The sequence below is a fragment of the Crotalus tigris genome, unplaced genomic scaffold (genome assembly GCF_016545835.1).
Source record: "Crotalus tigris isolate CLP2741 ecotype Arizona unplaced genomic scaffold, ASM1654583v1 scf7180000017772.1543713, whole genome shotgun sequence".
Classification (NCBI taxonomy): domain Eukaryota; kingdom Metazoa; phylum Chordata; class Lepidosauria; order Squamata; family Viperidae; genus Crotalus; species Crotalus tigris.
The window spans coordinates 885,186-905,912 of NW_024096623.1; the positions used below are offsets into that span (position 1 = coordinate 885,186).

The window sequence follows — 20,727 nt, forward strand, 5'->3', positions numbered from 1 at the left end:
CCTCAACAGAATTGCTCACAACAATGAAAACCTCAGATAGGAGGAAGTGCGCCAGTGGGTAGGCAGGTGTATTGCTCAGCTGTGGCTTAGGGGCCACTTTTTTCAGTGCCATTGTAACTTCAAACAGTCACTAAGCAAACTGTTGTAAGTCGAGGACTACCTGTACTTTATCACTTTTTTTCATTTTGGGGGGATCATCAAGTTTTTAACACCTTGCTAGGCGACTGGTGATACTCTGATCCTAAAAGTGGTACAATGGGTGAAAAGGTTGAAAAGCCCTGAGTTAGGAAATGCATGATACATAAGAGAGTTTAAAAATGGCCTACTCCTGAATGATTAATTAACATCTGGAAATATTTCGATGCCAGCATTATTAGGGAAAATTAACAGTGATTAACCAGATTAACATGACCAAACCAATTGAAATTACAATTCTATACTTATTTAATCTAGGTACTGGCTTCCTTTTGAATAAATATACTTAGGAATTACTGTAATTCTTATTCATAAAAAATGTGTCCATCATTATGCTCAATTTTATACAGTGCTGGATCAGCTATCCTTGCAGATCAATTCTCCAGCATGATGAGTGGAGAATCCACTGGTGGATTATCTCAGCCTTCTTGCTCAGATAGGACTAAGTCTAGAAAGTTGCCACGCCTCCCACTGGGCTAGACTGACCCAGTTTTTCGACTTAGTCTTTGCTCAGCAGGACACGTTATTGTGAGGCTCCTTCTGGACTTAGCTATTAGGTTGAAAAATGCCTGTGGAATCTTCACTCCATCACCTTTAATTGAATTTCTCCAAATTATTACTTCTTACCTCAGTAAATTGGCCTCTTCCAAAATTCTTTGAACTAGCTTTGATTGTTCAGGCTTCTGTCGGCAGCTACGAACCTCCCGACCACCTGGGAGGGCTTCCCCCATTGCGCTGAGCTTTCGCCACTTCCAGGCGGCTGATTTCAGGACCAAGGAGTTCGCCGCAGCTCAGCCAACCCTTAGAAGGCTCGTGCAAGCTCCCTAATGGTCGTCTGAGGCTTGCCGATGCTGGGGAGGGTCCGTGGAGCCGGAAAACTCTACTTTGCATTCCTGACTCCAGGACGAGAGGATTCATTTATTATGGTCAGAAATCTTCCCCACGGCCCCAGGGCAGGCTGCCTAGACTGTAATTCCCACAGCCGGCAAGGCCCTGCCAGCCAGACGACTGTTGCTTTTGGCATGGCTGCCATTTTGGGCTTCACGTGAGGGCTCATTTGCATGTTTGGACAACTTTCTTGATCGGCCAGAATCTCAGACCCCTCTGACAGGTCTATTTGGGGATATTTCTGGCCTTGAGAGCAGAGGAGAACTGACAGATTCAGATACTCCCGGTGCGAAATTTAAGAGGTCATTTACCTCAGCTTAAGGTGCCCAGGGGGTGGTGAATTTGGCACGGCCGCCATTTTGTGTGCCAGATCATTCCTGAATTGATTTGCAGGCCTCATTTGCATTCTGTTAGCTCACCAAGGGGTCTTGATTCACCCTTTACCGAAGGCACAGGGAACATTATTTATTTATTTATTTATTTATTATTAATTTTTTTTTATCAACATATGTTAATTTTTCAAATCAACAAAGTTGTCTAGAGTTTGCTAAGCTAATACATGTTCAATTCCTAATCCTTCATTCTTTTCTATAACCAACAATAAAATAAATTCCAAATTTGATAGTAATCTGTATCTTCTTTGTCTTTCAACCTCATAGTTAATCTGTCCATCTCTGCACATTCCAGTATTTTCCTGGTTATTTCTTCTTCTGATGGCAATCCTTCATTCTTCCAGTATTGTGCAAAAATTATTCTCGCTGCTGTGGTGATGTGTAAAATTAAATATAATTTCTGCTTATTAGTCTTTTCAGGCATAATGCCTAGTAGAAAAAGTTCAGGTTTAAAATCCACTTGTTCACCCAATATTTTTTCTAACCACATATGTATATTTTTCCAATAAGCCTTTGCCTTCCCACATGTCCACCAAATATGATAATATGTGCCTATGTTATGTTTACATTTCCAACATCTATCTGACATATTTTTAAACATTTTTGCTAATCTTGCTATAAAACATTTTATTCTTTGTATGAAGTTGACATTGTTAATTTATAGTTTCTCTCCCATAACATTTGCCATTTTTCTAATTCTATATTATAACCAAAATTTTTTGCCCATCTTGTCATTGTTTCTTTCACTTGTTCACTTTCCATATCTAAAATTAACAAAAAGTTATACATTTTCTTGATTAATTTTTCATCTGAAGATAACAAAATCTTATCAAACACAGATTGGTCCTTGTAAAATCCATACATTTTTATATCTTTTTCATATCTACTTTGTATCTGTAAATGTGCCCACCAAGACAGATTAATTTCCTGATTTTCCAATTCTTGCTTAGATTTTAATTTCCCACCCATATCTAAAATATCTTTATATGTCCATGTTTTTTCAAAGTCTACCAGGTTCAGATGAATAAATGCCTCCATCGTTGATAACCACCCTGGAATTTTTGAATATATTTTAGTTTTAATTTTTTCCCATACTATTAACAAAGCATTTCTTATAAAATGGTTTTAAAAGTACTTATGGACTCTGTTTTTCCCGTACCATAAAAAAGCATGCCACCCCAATTGTAAATCATGTCCCTCTAAATACAATAACCTTTTATTTCTGAGTGTTATCCACTCTTTCACCCACGTTAATACAGATGCTTGATAATACAATGTCCATTCCGGTAACCCAAAACTCCATTTTCCTTAGCATCTTGTAATGTTTTCATCTTAATTCTAGCTTTTCCCCCCTGCCAAATAAAGTTCAAAACCAATGAATTTAAATTTTGAAAGAATTTTCTCTCAAGTTTTATCGGAATTGTTTGAAATAAAAATAAAATCTTTGGCAACACATTCATTTTTATGTTAGCAATTCTTCCTAATATTGACAGCTGGAGATTTTTCCATCTTTCCAAGTCTAGCTTTATTTGCTTCAATAATTTTATATAATTGTCTTCTTTTATTGACGGACACTTAGCTGAAAGATGAATACCTAAATATTTAACTTTTTTCACTATTTGTACCTCTGTTTTCTCTAGTATTTGCCTTTTTTGTTTATCTTTAAGGTTCTTTACTATTACTTTAGTTTTATCTTTATTTATTTTTAGTCCTGCCACTTCTCCATGTTCTTCTATCTTTCCCCATAGTTTAGGAATCATCTCTAAAGGTTCTTCCAAAATAAACACTAGATCATCGGCAAATGCTTGTAACTTATATGTTCCATCTTTTATTTTCAATCCTTAAATTTCTGTATCCTGTCTTATCCTTCTATTTAGTACTTCCAAAGTAAAGATAAATAATAATGGAGATAGTGGACATCCTTGTCTCATACCTTTTCTTATCTCAAAGCTCTCAGTATAATCTCCATTCACTATCACTTTTGTTGTCTGTTTACTATATATATTGTTTTTATCATATTTGTAAAGTTCTTTCCAAAATCCATTATTTGTAATTGTTGAACCATAAATTGCCAAGAAACATTATCAAACACTTTTTGGGCATCTAAAAACGCTAATGCTAATTGTTTCCCTGGGTGTAATTCATAATATTCTAATATGTCCATTATCACCCTTAAATTATTTTTAATTTGTCTCTTCGGTAAAAAGCCGTTTTGATCTGGATGTATAAACTCAACTAAGTATCTTTTCAGTCTCTCTGCCATTATTGAAGTAAAAATTTTGTAATCCACATTGAGTAATGAAATTGGTCTATAGTTCTTAATATTGCATCGTCTGAATCTTCTTTTGGTATCAAAGTAATATTTGCTTCTATCCATGTATTTGGAAGCTTGGCCTCTAATAATAATCCATTACACACATCTTTCAACGGTTCGCTTAATATATCATGTAGATTTTTATAAAGTTCCACCGGTAGCCTATCTGGGCCAGGTGTTTTCCCATTCTTTTGTCATTTTATAGCCTCTAATATCTCCATCATTGGTATTCTTTCTTCTAACATAGTTTTGAATGTCTCTGGAATCTTTGGCAATTTACTTTCTTCTAAATATTGAGCAATTCTCTCTTTTGCAGCCTCCTCTTTGCCATATAATTCCTTATAATATTTCTTGATTATCTTTTTTATTTCTTCCTTTTTAAATTGTAAACAACCTTTCTCATCTACTAAGTTATGTATTATATATTAGCCTATTTTATAAGAAATTTACTAGATTAAAATGGGAATCCAGACTATAAACTGTAGCTTACTTCTGCTTAGTTGGTATGTAAGTTTCAAGAAATAATGGGTGTTCTGTTCTCAGTTGTTAAATATCAATTTAAAATTTGTGTGTGACAAATCCTCATGTTACAAATAATTGATATATTGTAACTTATTTAATGAATTTGTATTGTGTTTCTCTGCCAAAGGCATTCAAAATTACCATCCTGCTTTATTAATAACTACCCATTCCTTTACTAATGAATAGACATGAATAATATTGTCCTATAGGGGCAACATTGTCACATACCTCTCAAGCTACGAAATGTACTGTCTTTAGAAGTACCATAGTGCTTCTAGCTTGTCTATAGATATGGGGGGGGGGCGGAGGGGAGTGTTTGGGATCCACAGGTACTCCCTATCAGTGTGAGACTCAAAGCCGCTAAAAAGATGTTTTGGCAAACCAAAGTTTCTTCTCATAACAATTGCCCAAAATTAATTGGACAATGTGACCTGAACTGTCAGAGAGGAGAGGGAAAGTTTTACTCTTTTAATTATCTGTTTCCTGCCATATTCTCAGAGCTAGCTTTTCTAGCCAAGCATGCATTCTGATGCAAATACTGTAAACCAAGTCAATAATTGTAGGTGCAGAATTTATGAAGGTTACAATAAGGCAGAGCTTATATCGATGAAAATGTGTGTATTCTTTATTTTCCCATTTGGTTTATAGAATGTCATGTGCTGCTCTATAGTATAGCACAGGGGTAGGCAACCCAAAACACTCAAAGAGCCACTTGGACCCGTTTCCCACCAAAAACAAAACACTGGGAGCCGCAAAACCCTTTTGATATCTAAAATGAAGATAACACTGCATATATATCCTTTTTTACCTTTATTATAGGTGTGTGTATGTGTATGTGTGTGTGTGTATATATATGTATATGTGTATATGTGTGTACACACACACACACACACACACATATACACATTAAAAATAAAAGTAAAAATATGACTCTTGGGAATATCCATACTATTAAAACAATGATCACCAAGAGAATGCTTTAAGAGAATAAAATTACATACACACAAAGGTAAAAAAAGGATATATGCAGTGTTATCTTCATTTTAGATGTCAAAAGGGTCTCTCTCTCTCTCCCTCTCTATCTGCCCTTGATCTGCCACTCCTCTTCCCCCACTCTCTCTCTCTCCCTCTCTCTCTCTTTCTCTCTCCCCCCCCTCCTATCTGCTGCTCACCTGGCAAGCTTCAAGCTGTTGTCCAACAACCTCCGGGGTAGGCAACCTGTCTCTTTTATGACTCATGGACTTCAACTCCCAGAATTCCTGAGTCAGCCTAGCTGGGCTAGCTAGCTCTCTCCTGCCCTTCCTGCTTCCTGCTTCCTTCAGAGACGCAGCAAAGGGAGGAGCTCCGCCCAGAAAGCTTTTCAGCTCCTCGGAGAACACTGTGAGTGCACTCTCTTTTACACACACACACAGAGAGAGAGAGAGAGAGAGAGAGAGAGAGAGAGAGAGAGAGAGAAGCAGGGAAGTGCAATTGCCTCTCTCTGCAAAGGCAGAGGAGGCTGGGAGCCACAGGGGAAGGCTCAAAGAGCCACATGCGGCTCCGGAGCCGCAGGTTGCCGACCTGTGGTATAGCATTAGAGCTCTGTTTTCAGTTGCTGAGTGGGAAAGGTAACTTTTTTATTTCTGGATCAGACTTCTCTAAAGGGGAAATCTGATACAATTCAAGGAGAGTGCAAGATGGCTAGAATGTGCCTTTCTAAATATATATTTTCTTTTATAACAGCAACAGCTTTTGGTTTAACCAAATTACTAATATTGTACTATAATTTCTTATTTGGTATTATACATTTGGTGGGTTTTAGTAATTTAATTTTTTAAAGTCATTTATTACAAGTCAATAAAAATATTTTCCACGTTTATTACTACTAAAATCAAGCTTTAATTAAGACATCACTAGTAAAGAATTCATTTATTCCTAACTTCCACATCAGAAAATTGCAGAAAACACTAGGGGGCATATTGACCTTTTGATGATGCACCTAATAGAAATTGTTAATGAGCACTGAAAGTAATTTGAATGGTAATGACATTTACTTCCCGTGAAAGATAGCTTTTCTTCTAAAGCATTGGACATATTTTCATGAAGTCGTTTCTTCTTTTGGTTATGAAAAATTTAAAAACAAAAACGCTACAGTAACATTAGTAGAGCTCTTGCTAGTGTGTTATTTCAATCCAGAGATGTTTCGTTGAAACTTATACAATATTAGGTGAAGAGGAAGAAAAATGGTATGCATTTTGAAATAAATATTATCTTTTTATTTGGAACAACCTAACTAAATCTAAGATTATATGAAAGTTGATTCTGGAAGTTCAATTCATAACCAAGACTTATCTTCAGTTTTTCTTCTTCTCTCCACCAGGATTACACATTAACAATGTATTTTCAACAATACTGGCGAGATAAAAGACTAGCCTATGCTGGGATTCCTCTCAACCTTACGCTTGATAACAGAGTAGCAGATCAACTGTGGGTGCCTGATACTTACTTTCTCAATGACAAGAAATCGTTTGTGCATGGTGTTACTGTTAAGAATCGAATGATTCGCCTGCATCCAGATGGCACAGTATTATATGGCCTGAGGTTTGTATGTAATCAAGAATTATGCACTCTTGTATGTTATATTGATCATCACTGGGGGGGGGGATTGGTACAAGATTGTTACATTACAAAGTAAATTAGATCATAATATGCATAACATATTATGCATTTCATTGCTTTTAAAACAGATGTCTCTACAAACTAGTAGCATTGTCAATGTTTTATTTTTCAATTGCCAATGAATTTATTGTTCAGAATAGAAATTATACAGGAGCTGAAATTTTTAAATCAAGAATGAATTTTTTTGGGTGTAAGCTTTGCCTGTAAATTCTAATTTCCCAATTTGTGGACAGTAAAGCGAAGTCTCTGTCCATGTTTGTAACCATGTTTCTCAGATTTTCTATTGAAACAAATTAGACATAGAGAACTACACACACACACAAAAAATCACTTTCTTTTTCTAAGCATAGAGAGAAAAATTGTGTCCCTATCTGGTTTCTATGTGCATGTGTGAAAAAGAGACTTGGTATTTGTGAGAGACAGCAGGTAATCTTGTCTATGTTTATTTCTGATCCTGTTTGTTGGTAATACAGATATTGGAAAATGTCCTGGTTTTTTCACCTGGTTTACATAGCAAGGCCTGAATTAATTAGAGCAAATGTGGACAACCAAATAGATGGCAGCTAGGAGACAGAATTTTATGTAACTATAGCAATTATCTGGTTGTTTCAAGCCTGAAATATTGTGACTCTTTTCAATAAAGTTTTTTGTCTTATTATATATGTTATCTATCTCACTCTGCAAAGCAATTCTGGGTGGCTTACAATTAAAACCATAATTAATATGGTTTAATATTTAATATAAAATATTTAAAAATTGTGTACAGAGGTCAGCAAAAACAAGATTGGTACAGTGGTGGAATCTTTTCTGTTAGTCCACCAACCACCTCCAACATAGAGTCCCCCATCAGACTGCCAAGCCAACCCACAGAATTAGGTTTTAAGGCTTTTCCAGAAGCAATAAAATCCTCTTTGTGCTTGGATTTGCCCATTGTTAGTATGAAGGATCAGTATAAAAACAACTTCAGCTTTAGCTTTGTGGTTGCTTCCCTCATAAATTTTGATAATTTTGGAGTAAAGTATTAGTACATTTCAGAGAATTACCCTCAATTTATTTCATGAAATTTGGAGAGTAGTTCTTCAAGTGACTAAGTTTAAATTTTAGTTTCTTCATAAACTAAGTTTAACTAGGAAAATTTTGTTTTAATATTTTCATTTTCAAAGCCTTTTCTACTTCTACATTCAATGAGGTCTACATTTGTTCTTAGAAAAGTAGACTGTATGTGGAACTCATATGAACAAATCTAGAACTTCCCCAGAGGGGGACAAATGAGTGCCAAGGTCTTCACCTCTACAACCAATTTCATGGAAAATGCACCGGAAAGGCAGGAACATAATTATGCCACCCTCTTTAATAAGAGCAATATGCACAAGTAAAATTATTTCTATGTGCCTTTTTTCCCATAGATATCACATTATTCCAGTCCATTTTACATCAGCATTGTGAACTGAGAATAATGTAAATATAGGAGGATTTCTCTCTGCTGGGATTCATCATCTCAGTAGGAGAACTTTAGAGCACTAGACTTATACTGGTTACCACTGGCATATCACTATTTTGCTATACATTGTAAGGCAGTTTAATCCATCAAAAGGGATTCCAGACTTTTCCCTTACTCTGTACTGAGAATGCGGGCAACTATGCATATATGTATTTAAGAATGAGGAAGTCTATTTATTTGTAGTTGATGCAACCCATTGTCCTTGCTCTTGCAACCCTTGGCAAATATTTTGCAATCTTTGCAATATTTCACTGAGACTTTATAAATTACTTTCTAATGTTGAATCAAGCAATTTAGTTTAATATTTTGTACAGTTTACCTCTACAGAACTCCAAGCAGTTTTTCCCAATCTCTGCTGCCATAGTTGAATGTGGGAATTTTTACTTGAAAATATGTACTATGTTATTAGTTTTCCTATTTTGTTTTGTTCTGATTTTTCCCACTTCCTGTGTTTGTTTTGATGAGTTACACATGTCCATTTCTAGTTTTGGTTAAGACTGATGAAAAATGTGTCATGATGCCACAGTTCTTGTTCCAGTCTTTTGTTCTTCAACTGCAATGTTGCTCATAAGCACATCAGGTTCCTGTCATGACATTGTGTCATGCATTTCATCATTTGCCAACCATCCACCTTTTTCCTGAAAACAGTGATGGACTTAAGTGTATTACTCAAAATTCAAAAATGGTGCTCAACTTGAAAGACATTGTATAACTAATTTAGAATAAATGTCAATATTGGTTTATGATATAGTATTGTATGGCTACCACGGCATGTTAACTAGAGAGTCTTTTTAGAATTTAGGCATTCATTCTAAACACATAAATACAGGAATGTATTTATACAAGAATGTATTGTAAGTTTTATAACAGTCACATGATTAGAGTTAATAAGTTAAAGTTATTATTTAACTATAATTAACATGGGGATAAGTGTTTCAAACTTGTGAGCTATGCTGTGTGTAATATAAAATTAGAAAGATATCTTTATCACTCAGCTCTCAGTAAGGGAAGAATTCTGTTCTGTTTAAAATATGTTTCCCAATATATATTCTTGTTTTCTTTCTATCCAATCTTTTTTTACCAGAATGGAACTCTCTGACATATCACATCTGAAGTTTCAGATATTTTATTGTCTTTAATGCCCATGCTGTTTTACCAATTTGGATGCTTTTGTTCTCCCTCAAATTCACATTCTTTTTCCTAAACAAAAGTGCAATTTTGTAATCAAGATTGATTCTGCAAAGTACAAGTCACACCTGCTTAGTTTACCTTAGCTTAGTTTTGTGGGGGGTAAAATCAATTAAATTACCTCCACGCTCTGATCATAATTAGCAGTTAAGAGATTTGATGGCTTCCAGTAGATTAGCAAAATAAAAAGTAGACCAGATACCTCAGCCACTTCAAGGTGATACCTAAGACTTGATTTGATGGAGTCCATGGACTAAACTTAGTCTGCAACATTTCTTTACTAAAAGTTAACACTTTTGAAAGTTGACACCACTTGGATTTAAGAATTAAAGAATTGAAATATCTGATAATGTTACACGAAGAGTTGCAAGTTCTTCAAACATCTTAAACAGTTTCAATAGATTTGAATTTACAATTGATCAAAATTGTATTCCAAGTTTATAGGTCTCCACAAAGAATATATAATTTCCTTTGTTGGAGATGTAAAAAAATTGAGGATACATTGACTCATATGCTGTGGCCTTGTGAATCACTTGTATTTTTTGGAATATTACACACAGAGACACACAAACATGTTTGTGAGTGTATATTATATAATATTTATATAGAAATACCACAGTGATAAGGATATTATTTATTTTATATTTCATGTTTTTAGATCGCCTCTTTCCCTCAATAAGGGGTCTGGGCGATGAGTTAATATTTTATTGAACTGTATTTTAAAATCTGGAACCTGACTATCTTTGAGGAATCATTGTTATACCAGAAGGCTGCCTAAAAAAATGAAACATTATGTTTATTTTTGGCATGGATTTAATATCTTAAAACAACTGAGTATTATTATGTTGCTTTTTCCTATTTAATAACAAGAGAGTATTATAAGGCATTTTTTATAAACCAGAATGATTAATTTTTAAAATTACTTTGCCCATTGTTTTAATGTGCTGTGATTTGAGGCATGGTTATTATTTGATTATTTAATGTCTCTTCTAAGTTACAGTTGTTGTTGTTATACTGAAGACATGCATTCTCCTTATGCTCAATATGCCTGAGCACCTTGCCTAGAGAATTATTCAGGCATTGACAGATGTTTACTAAAAAAAAAAATTATCCTAAAGCCATAGACCAGCCATGAAGCTATTCCAGTTTTTATAAGTTTATCCGTTCATCCATATTCTGTAATGTAAATTCTTCAGAAATATTTTTAAGCCTTCCTTGTGTCAGTCCAATTCATCTTCCGTTTAGCTTATGCTTGTTGGTGTTAACAGTCTCTTTATACACATATAATAAAACTGTTTATCCTGAAATTAGTTATTAACATTGTCAACAAAATCTATGGGAAAGCTTATGATCCAACTGCATATTAACAAATTTCTCAGCCTATAGACACAAGTGCTAGATATGTAATTATGTAGCTTTAAAGCAGCCAATCTCAACTTTCTCAGTCTAGACCTCTAGGTCTCATGAAAGGTCATTAGGGATTAAGCAAGAGGTAGTGATTAAAAAAAATCAGCTAGCACTTATAATACTAATAAATTTTACATGCCATGACTCAGTTTGTTGATTACACTAATGTACCATACATTGTAGATATTATAATTTTTACACAGAATTTACCTAAAACATTCAAAATTATTTCAAGGATACTTCCAGAAGCAAAAAATAAAAAGATGAGAAAGGTTGGTTTATTTAAAGGCCCACATATACTTTAGCTTTATTTTTGTGCATATGCAGGGTTAGGAACATTTATTATAATTTAAATGTCATAGAAATCAAAAGTATCCACATTATTCTAAAATTAGGGTAAATGAGTTTCTAAACCACCCAAAGTTGCTTGATAGTGAGATGGGTGACGTATAAAATAAATAAAATAAAATAAAATAATAAAATAATAAATAAAATAAAATAATAAAATAAAATAAAATAAAAAATAAAAGTAAGCTACTATTAAATCAACCAGAATCAATTTGCCTTCAATTTATCTCCAGTTAATAGAGGGAAGGATACCTTGACTGAAGAAAATTAACTTACCTGAAGAAGGGCTCTAAATATGCTGTTAAATACATGATTTTCAACTCAAAAGTTAAGTCTTTGGTGTTTTCAATTAAAAGAGAAAAAGATCTAAGCTGTGTTGCTGCCAGTAGATAGATTTGATTAACAGATGAAGTAGTAATATGAAGCATATTGCTATGTTAATTATAAATATTTCCTCTTTGCCTCTTTCTATAACTAAGTAATTGTATTTTCTAAATATTTCCTAAAAGTTACATCTCCCTTAAAACTGTCTGCTTAAAATTTAAGAGATAATGTCAAAATCACAGCTTATTAAAGGAAACTTCCAAACAGCTCGTTGATGCTGGTGCTCAATCCTCTGGGCATGACACTATCAGGGCTTGTGCAGAGACTTAGAAGAAATCAACAATTTCACACCAAAATGTTGTAATCCAGGGTTCAGTACTATTAATGTAATGGTGCATGTGCTCATAGCTTTTAAATGCTTCTATTGTGTATAACACCAGCACAATAAAGTATTTCTGTAGCTCCTTGCATCAGCAGTCAATTTGGATTTAAGTAGATACTGTAACTGCTTCATACCTTATTTTCTCCCTAAGGAATAATCAATGCAAAGTTCTTTCTATAGTATTTCTGGTATTAATACCTTGCTCTTCAATGCCTACAGAACTTACAAGTAGATTCTTCAATGTTGTTTACAATTTATAACTCAACAAAGGTATTGTAGCACTCCAAGGACTCCTTCATAGTAGGCAGGAGTGCAAACATCACATCTCTCTGCAACACTTACAAAAAGATGTACCTGATTTTAAATGTTTCATTTCTATAATCTCCAAGAACTTTTCAGAGACTGATCCACTGCACAGGTCTAAAACCTGCTGATAATCACACTAAAGTGATAATCATCATCATCATCATCATCATCATCATCATCATCATCATCATCATCATCATCCCCCAGTGAGGCACTACCTTGATGTGTTTGTGGGGCTTGTGTACTCTGAGGAAGATGAGAGCTATGCCAGAGGTTCAACCATACTGGACAGGTCTCATCAGAGGAGTCAGACAAAGAGTGTCTCTCCCATAAAAAATATGATGAGACGTAATTTTCAGAATGCCATATCGACTCGGATGTCACCCGGGTTAACAAGGTCCGTGCTAGATATTGGAGTTCCTGGATATCTGGTGAAAAATGGGTTACAGGACTCAGGACTGTTGGCTGAGCAACCAGGGCCAGCAGCTGCAGAACTACTGGAAGAAAAGGTGTTTACCCGTCGCAGATACACAGTGATTGAAAACAAAGAAATAATGATCTGTTACTACAGATCAAGTCCAACAAGAAGAATATATCTAAAACGAATGCACCAGTTCTGGAAAGAACAACATCCAGAATCAGAAATAACAGAACAGAGACTAGCAGATCAACGCAGATTTATAATACGAAATAAAGTATTCACAGAAACAGAATTGGACAAACTGCAAAGGTTTAACCAGGGCAAAGAAATCAAAGCCTTACCAGAAGTAATTCAGAATGTAGAGGCAAAGCAGGGGGAGTTGGCAATGAAGGAGTCCAGCAGAGATATACAACTGTTCTCATTTGGAAACCAGGAAGAACAAAACCCTCTAACTAAAGAAATAAAAAATTGAAACAAAGAATAACTGAGTATCAAGAACAGCACAAAAACAACAGAATAAGGCTGTCTGCATTGAAGCTTGTTCCAAAGAAACAGCTAGCACAAGCATTAAAAGATGCAAATACTGCAATATCAAGTATAAGCACCAATTCACTGCAAGAAATAAACCAACTAATATACAGCACAGCTGCAGTTATAACTGAATACCTGGGATGCAAAATCAACAAAGAAGAAAAACAAACAAACAGTGCACCACAAAAATGGAAGGTTAGACTAGAAAATAAGATCAGCAAGTTAAGATCACATGCAAGCAAGCTAGAACAGATGAAAGAAAAGAAGCTGAAGAACAAGAAGACCAAAGAATACCTAATCAAGAAATACCACTTAGAAACAAGGAAGATCAAGGAAGCACTGGAAATAATAAAGCAACAAATAACAGCTATAGCCAGGAAAATCAGTAGATATGAAGCTCGAATTGCAAACTATAGGCAGAACCTCCAATTTCAATCCAATCAGAAACGTTTCTACCAATCCATCAATGGAGAAACTGCAAGGAATCAGTCAGTACCTGACAAGGAAGAAACAGTGCAGTTCTGGAAGCAGATATGGGATAACCCAAAGAAATACAACAAGGATGCAGCTTGGTTAAAAGAGGTGGATGCAAATAAAACAGAAGTTGAAATGAAAGAACTAGTAATAACAACAAAAATGGTAGAAAAAAGAGCAAAGAAAATCAAAAATTGGTCAGCACCAGGTGAAGATGAACTGCATGGGTTTTGGTTGAAACATCTAACTGTTATACACCCACTCATTGCCAAACAGTTCAACAATATACTACAAGGAGGAGAAATTGAAAAGTGGCTAACAACTGGGAAAACCTACCTAATAATGAAAAATCCAGCAAAAGGGGCAACACCAGGCAACTACAGGCCAATTACTTGCTTACCAACAACTTTCAAATTACTAACTGGTGTGGTAGCTGATGCAATACAACAGCATCTAGTTGAAAACAATCTCTTTCCACCTGAGCAGAAAGGAAACCGCCCCAATAGCAGAGAAACAAAAGATCAACTCCTAATAGACAAAATGATCTTGGAAAACTGCAAGAAAAGGAAGACCAACCTGAATGTGGCATGGGTTGATTACAAAAAGGCATTTGACTCTCTGCCACATGACTGGATAATCAAGTGCCTTGAAATAACAGGAGTCAGTAGAAACATCAGAAAATTTGTGCAAAGATCGATGGCACAATGGAAGACACAGTTGCAGATCAATGGTGAAAGACTGGGAGAGGTTAATATCAAGAGAGGAATATTTCAAGGAGATTCATTATCACCATTACTATTTGTTATTGCACTGTTTCCTCGGTCAACAATACTGAATAACTCAGGACATGGCTATCAAACATCAAAAACATCTGCCAGACTATCCCACCTCCTTTATATGGATGATCTGAAGCTGTATGGAAAAAACATCATCTGAAATAGAATCGCTGCTCAACACTGTCCGTATATATAGCCAAGATATTGTAATGGAGTTTGGCTTGGACAAATGTGCCACACTTACTATCAAACAAGGAAAAGTAGTAAAAACTGAAGGAATCAAGATGCCCCATGAAAATAACATTAAGAGTCTGGATGAGGAAGATTACTACAAATACTTGGGTATCCTTCAAGCTGACAACATCAAGCACACTGAAGTCAAAAAAAAGATTAGAGGTGAATACATCAAGAGAATGAAGAAGATCTTAAAGTCCAAACTCAATGGAGGAAATACCATAAAGGCAATCAACACCTGGGCAATTCCAGTCATTAGGTACACAGCTGCAATAGTGGACTGGACTCAAGCAGAACTAAAAGCAATGGATAGGAAGACCAGAAAAATAATGACAATGAATCATTGTCATTGGTAGACTTTATCTACCAAGGCAAATAGGTGGGCGTGGAATGCTACAAGTACATCAGATGGTTGAAGAAGAAAAAATGGCTTTGGAAGAATATCTGAAGAACAATGATGAAGATGCACTGAAATTAGTATATCAGGAAGGCTTACTGACTACTGGAGAGACCAAACTGGCCTTCCAGTTTGGTCTCTCCAGTAGACCAAATGAAGTAGACCAATCTCCAGTAGACCAAATGAAGAACAGAATAGAAGCATGGGAAGACAAAGCACTACATGGCCAATACGTTAAAAAAATAGCTGGGAAAGCATATAATAACAAGACCTGGCAATGGCTAAGAGCAGGAAAATTGAAGAAAGAGACCGAGGGACTAATTCTGGCTGCACAAGACCAAGCCTTAAGGACAAATGCATATAAAATCAAAATTGAGAAGACAGCAACAGATATTAAGTGCCGCCTATGCAAAGAAGCTGAAGAAACAGTGGACCACCTGGTAAGCTGTTGCATGAAGATTGCACAGACTTACAAGCAGCGGCATGACAAAGTAGCAACAATGGTGCATTGGAAGATCTGCAAAAAATATCATTTTCCTGTAAGCAAAAACTGGTGGGATCATAAAATATAGAAAGTCATAGAAAATGATAAAATTAAATTGCTCTGGGACTTCAGAATTCAAACAGACAAGCACCTGCAACATAACACCCCAGACTTAACAATTGTCGATAAGAAAGACAAAAAAGTTTGGATAGTGGACGTGGCAGTGCCTGGAGACAGCAGAATAGAAGAGAAAGAACTGGAGAAGATAACAAAATAGAAAGACCTACAAATAGAAATAGAAAGACTGTGGCAAAAGCAAGCAAGGGTAGAACCAATAGTGATAGGCTCCTTGGGTGCAATCCCAAAACAACTGGAGCACCACTTGAACACCATTGGCTTTGACAAATTTTCTATTAGTCAATTGCAAAAGGCGGCCTTACTAGGAACTGCTTCCATCCTGTGACGATATCTGTAATACCATCAAACATCCACATCTGCGTATCCCAGGTCCTGGGTAAGGACTCGATAGGTAGACAAAATGCCAAACCCAGTCTGAACATCTGGCTGACTGTGCGATGATTGATAATAATAAAGTTGGAAGGGACTTGGAGGTCATCTAGTCCAACCCCATGCTCAGGCAGGAAACCCTACAACATTTTGGACAAATGGCTGTCCAGTCTCTTCTTAAAAACTTCCAGTGTTGGAGCATTTACTGCTTCTGGAGGCAAGTTGTTCCACTGATTAATTGTTCTCACTGTCAGGAAGTTTCTCCTTAGTTCTAGGTTGCTTCTCTCCTTGATTAGTTTCCACCCGTTGCTTCTTGTCCTGCCTTCAGGTGCTTTGGAAAATAGCTTAATTCCCTCTTCTTTATGGCAGCCCTGAGATATTGGAATACTGCTATCATGTCCCCCCTTGTCCTTCTCTTCGTTAAACTAGACATACCCAATTCTAGCAACCATTCCTTATATGTTTTAGCCTCCAGTCCCCTAATCATCTTTGTTGCTTTTCTCTGTACTCTTTCTAGAGTCTCAACATCTTTTTTACATCGTGGTGACCAAAACTGGATGCAGTATTCCAAGTGTGGCCTTACCAAGGCATTGTAGAGTGGCATTAATACTTCAAGTGATCTTGATTCTATCCCTCTGTTAATGCAGCCTAGCACTGTGTTGGCCTTTTTGGCAGCTGCAGCACACTGCTGGCTCATATTTAGGTGATTGTCTTCTAGGACTCTGAGGTCCCTCTCACAGTTACTACTCTTGAGCATGGTGCCACCTATGCTGTACTTGTGCATTTGGTTTTTCTTGCCTAAATGTAGAACTTTGCTTTTTTCACCATTGAATTTAATTTTGTTAGTTAGTGCCCAGTGTTCAGGTCTGTCCAGATCCTTCTGTATCTTAAGCCTGTCTTCTGGAGTGTTGGCTATTCCTGCCAGCTTGGTGTCGTCTGCAAATTTGATGAGTTCCCCATCTATCCCTTCGTCCAAATCATTGATGAAGATGTTGAAGAGCACTGGGCCCAGAACAGAGCCACTACACACTTCCCTCCATATAGATGCAGTTCCATTGAGGACCACTCACTGAGTACAGCCGGTCAGCCAGCTACGGATCCATCTGGTAGTGATTCTGTCTACCCACATTTTTCTATCTTATCAAGTAGTAGGTTGTGATCTACTTTATCAAATGCCTTACTGAAGTCCAAGTAAATTATGTCCACAGCATTCCTCTGATCCACTAATTTTGTCACTTGGTCAAAGAATGCAATAAGATTTGTCTGGCATGATCTCTTTTTGACAAACCCATGTTGGCTTTTAGTAATGACTTTGTTTGCCTCTAGGTGTTCATTGATTCATTGTTTGATTATCTTTTCCAGAATCTTCCCAGGTATTGAGGTCAGGCTGATAGGTCTGTAATTTCCTGGATTCATTTTTTTTCCTTTTTTGAGGATGGGAACTAAATCAGCTCTTTTCCAGTCCTCTGGTAGTTCACCTGTGTTCCAGGATCTTTGAAAAATATAGTTCAGTGGTTCCAATATCACATCTGCCAGTTCCTTGAGAACCTTGGGGTGTAATCCATCTGGTCCTGGTGATTTGAACTCATCTAGGCTGGACAGGTGCTCACTTACCATTTCCTTGCCTATCTTAACTTGTGTTTCTATTTTGTTTTTTATGGCACTATTTTTGATAGGTTGGTCTGTTTTTTCCCTTTGTGTAAAGACAGATGCAAAAAACGAGTTAAATAGTTCTGCTTTCTCCTTGTTGCTTGTCACCTTCTTGCCATTTCCACCCACTAATGGACCAATCATTTCCTTCACTTTTTTCTTGTTTTTTACATGTTAAAAGAAGCTTTTTTTGTTATTTTTGACTTTGGTCGCAAGCCTTAGTTCATTTTGAGCCTTGGCTGAAATATCCTTATATATCCTTAATTGCATTATCGCACATTTGTTGTTCAATATTGTATCCTAATTTATCTCCCAGACATTTTCACTTTTCACTTTTGAAATTAACCGTGAAAGTATAAAGAAGACCTTTCATGTATGTAGAATTTAATATTGATACAACAATTTTTGAAATTAGCTGAACAACATTTATATTTCATACTAAATTCTCAGATTGTATAAAAATATTCCAATGATAGTGAATAGCAGGAAAGAGCAAGGGGACTGTTCTCCCTACTCTACATTTTTGTAATGTGATTACAATCCAAATTAGACTGGCGTATTTATTACTTATTTTGTGGTTTTAAAAAATCACACCAACATCAGTGAAAATAGGACATACTTGTGCCTTAATATGGATGACAAATAAAGAAAGTTAAAGTATATCTATTTTACATCATGACTCCAGGCATAAAAGAGCACTCTATACCTTCAATTGACTGTTGTGGTTTATATTGCATTACATTAATTATATCATACTATACTACTATAGTGACTACTGTTAATTGGATTAATAATATTACATTAAATTTGACCATTTGGATTTGCCTTTTCTTTTTCTAGTTCCATGACATCGAACTATAACCATTCATTATGTACAAATATTTTGTTTATCATTACCTATATAAACATAATTTATATGTTATAATTTTAGTCTCAGAATAATCAAAAGTTTAGTCTCAGAGTTCAGATGGGCACAAGGAAAAGTATGCAGCCCTACTATCAAATGACATTCTATTTAGTTTTGTGAAAATAGGCCCAAAGTCACCCAGCCAGCTTTCAGGCCTAGGATGAGACTAGAACTCACAATTTCCTAGTTTCTAGCCTTAATCAAGAAACCATTTTTTTTTTCAGTGAAGGATAGTATTTCATTATGATTTGGAATCTTTTTTTGATCATATGGTAAATCACTTACAGGACCTAATCATGCAATTGGTTGTCACATATCTGGTTATTTGTTTAATATGTATTACTAAGATTCTCCATAATTCAGATTCAAAAATGACAGAGATTAGAAAAACAGTTCAATTACCATCATTGATTTAATTGTCCTGCTGATTTAATTTTGGCTCAAATCTGCAAATTTATTTACAAACATATTTCCAATTAAAATTTCAGTCCTTTGTGTTTCATTGATTTTCACTGGCTATCTACAAAAGGCCTCACATTTTACTTTTCTTAACATAATTAGATTATGTTGGCAATGTGAGGAATAAAATAAATTCCATTTCAAAGGTGTTGGAAAACAAAACAAGTTTTATTGAAGCAGTTGCAAAGGCTGGTGGATCTCAGCAAGTATAATCCCAGAGACCACACCCAAATTAGTTCAGCATAAAGCTTTATACCTGTCCAGTAGAATACGTCACATCCTTCCTTTCCAGACTCAGTTGATAGGTCCTGTCTAGTCACACCCTTTCTGACAGCCTATTAAAAGTATTAGATACTACAGCTGTACAATTAATAATTCCCCTTTGTTTTACCTTTATCTTTATCTTTCCTTTTTCATGTTTGTGACATTCAACAACTCAGGTCACAATAGGAGTCTATTTGTCAGCTTCCGGTTCATCACGCAGCTGCCATGGACGGCTAGGAGATTTGCTCTCTCCCGTTCAGTTTCATATTGCTGGGGGCCCCTGAAAAGGGCCGAAAGTCGCCCCGGAGAGGTGACCAGCAAGGAGGGGCTTTCGCTGGATCTCAGGAGAGCAACTCTCCCGTTAGATCTGGCAATCCCTCCAAACCGGCGGACGAAAGGATCAGCCATAGAAACATGGCTCATCCCTAGGCTGCTAACAGCCGCAGTCACACTACCATCTGGCAACTTCAAAGCAGCGTGGACAGGACTGGGTGAGGTCTGCCTCTCTTACATCCTAATTACTTAATGACCTGCATAAGCTGCTAAAGTACTTTCCCCCCTGTGGTGAGGGAAGGGGATTTTAGCCCTCCCTCCAGAAACAGCAGCAATTAACCACTCGGGAGTTTAAAACGGAAAAAAATACTGGGATCCTAATTGGAATTCTATTTCCTAAAATTGGTGGATTGTAAGACTTGTAACTTTCTACTCTCTATATTTTTTTCTCTGATTTTTATTCTAATTACTATTGAAGATTTGGAGTTTTTCCCCCCTTAAAATAGAGGGGGGGGGAACCCTGAAAAAATCCAACTAACTCTGAGGCGTAATCTGCTATTCCTTAAGAGAGACTTGTTGATAGCTTTGAAAATAGATAAGATATAAAGCAACCTTGAAGCATCATGTTAGAGAATTTTAATTTCTCTGTTGGTGAAAAATAAATCAGAAGCTCTCACAGTTGACTGCATTTAGCTGATTCAAATAACCTTTTTATATTCATATTTACAATACCATACATTCTTCTTTACAGCAACATAGCTCAATGAAGACTTCTTACAGAGAGATACAGAGACAAACCTGAGACTGGAAATCCAGCTCCTAACTCAATACCTTTTTGCACAGACTCAGTAGCACTTTCTTCACATTGGCTGACTGAGTTACCACATGACTCTTCCTGCTCATGAATATTCCAACACTCCTCCCT

At 36.0% G+C, this 20,727-nt stretch overlaps 1 protein-coding gene across 4 annotated transcripts in view; it reads left to right on the plus strand.

Moving 5' to 3' along the window:
- Window positions 1–20,727, plus strand: part of GABRB3 (gamma-aminobutyric acid type A receptor subunit beta3) — a 543,595-nt gene that overhangs the window by 479,651 nt on the left and 43,217 nt on the right. For all 4 annotated transcript variants that reach the window (XM_039341825.1, XM_039341826.1, XM_039341828.1 and 1 more), the window contains one exon: window positions 6,671–6,891. In XM_039341825.1, the coding sequence (XP_039197759.1) occupies window positions 6,671–6,891 (221 nt within the window). The remainder of the gene's footprint in view (window positions 1–6,670; window positions 6,892–20,727) is intronic.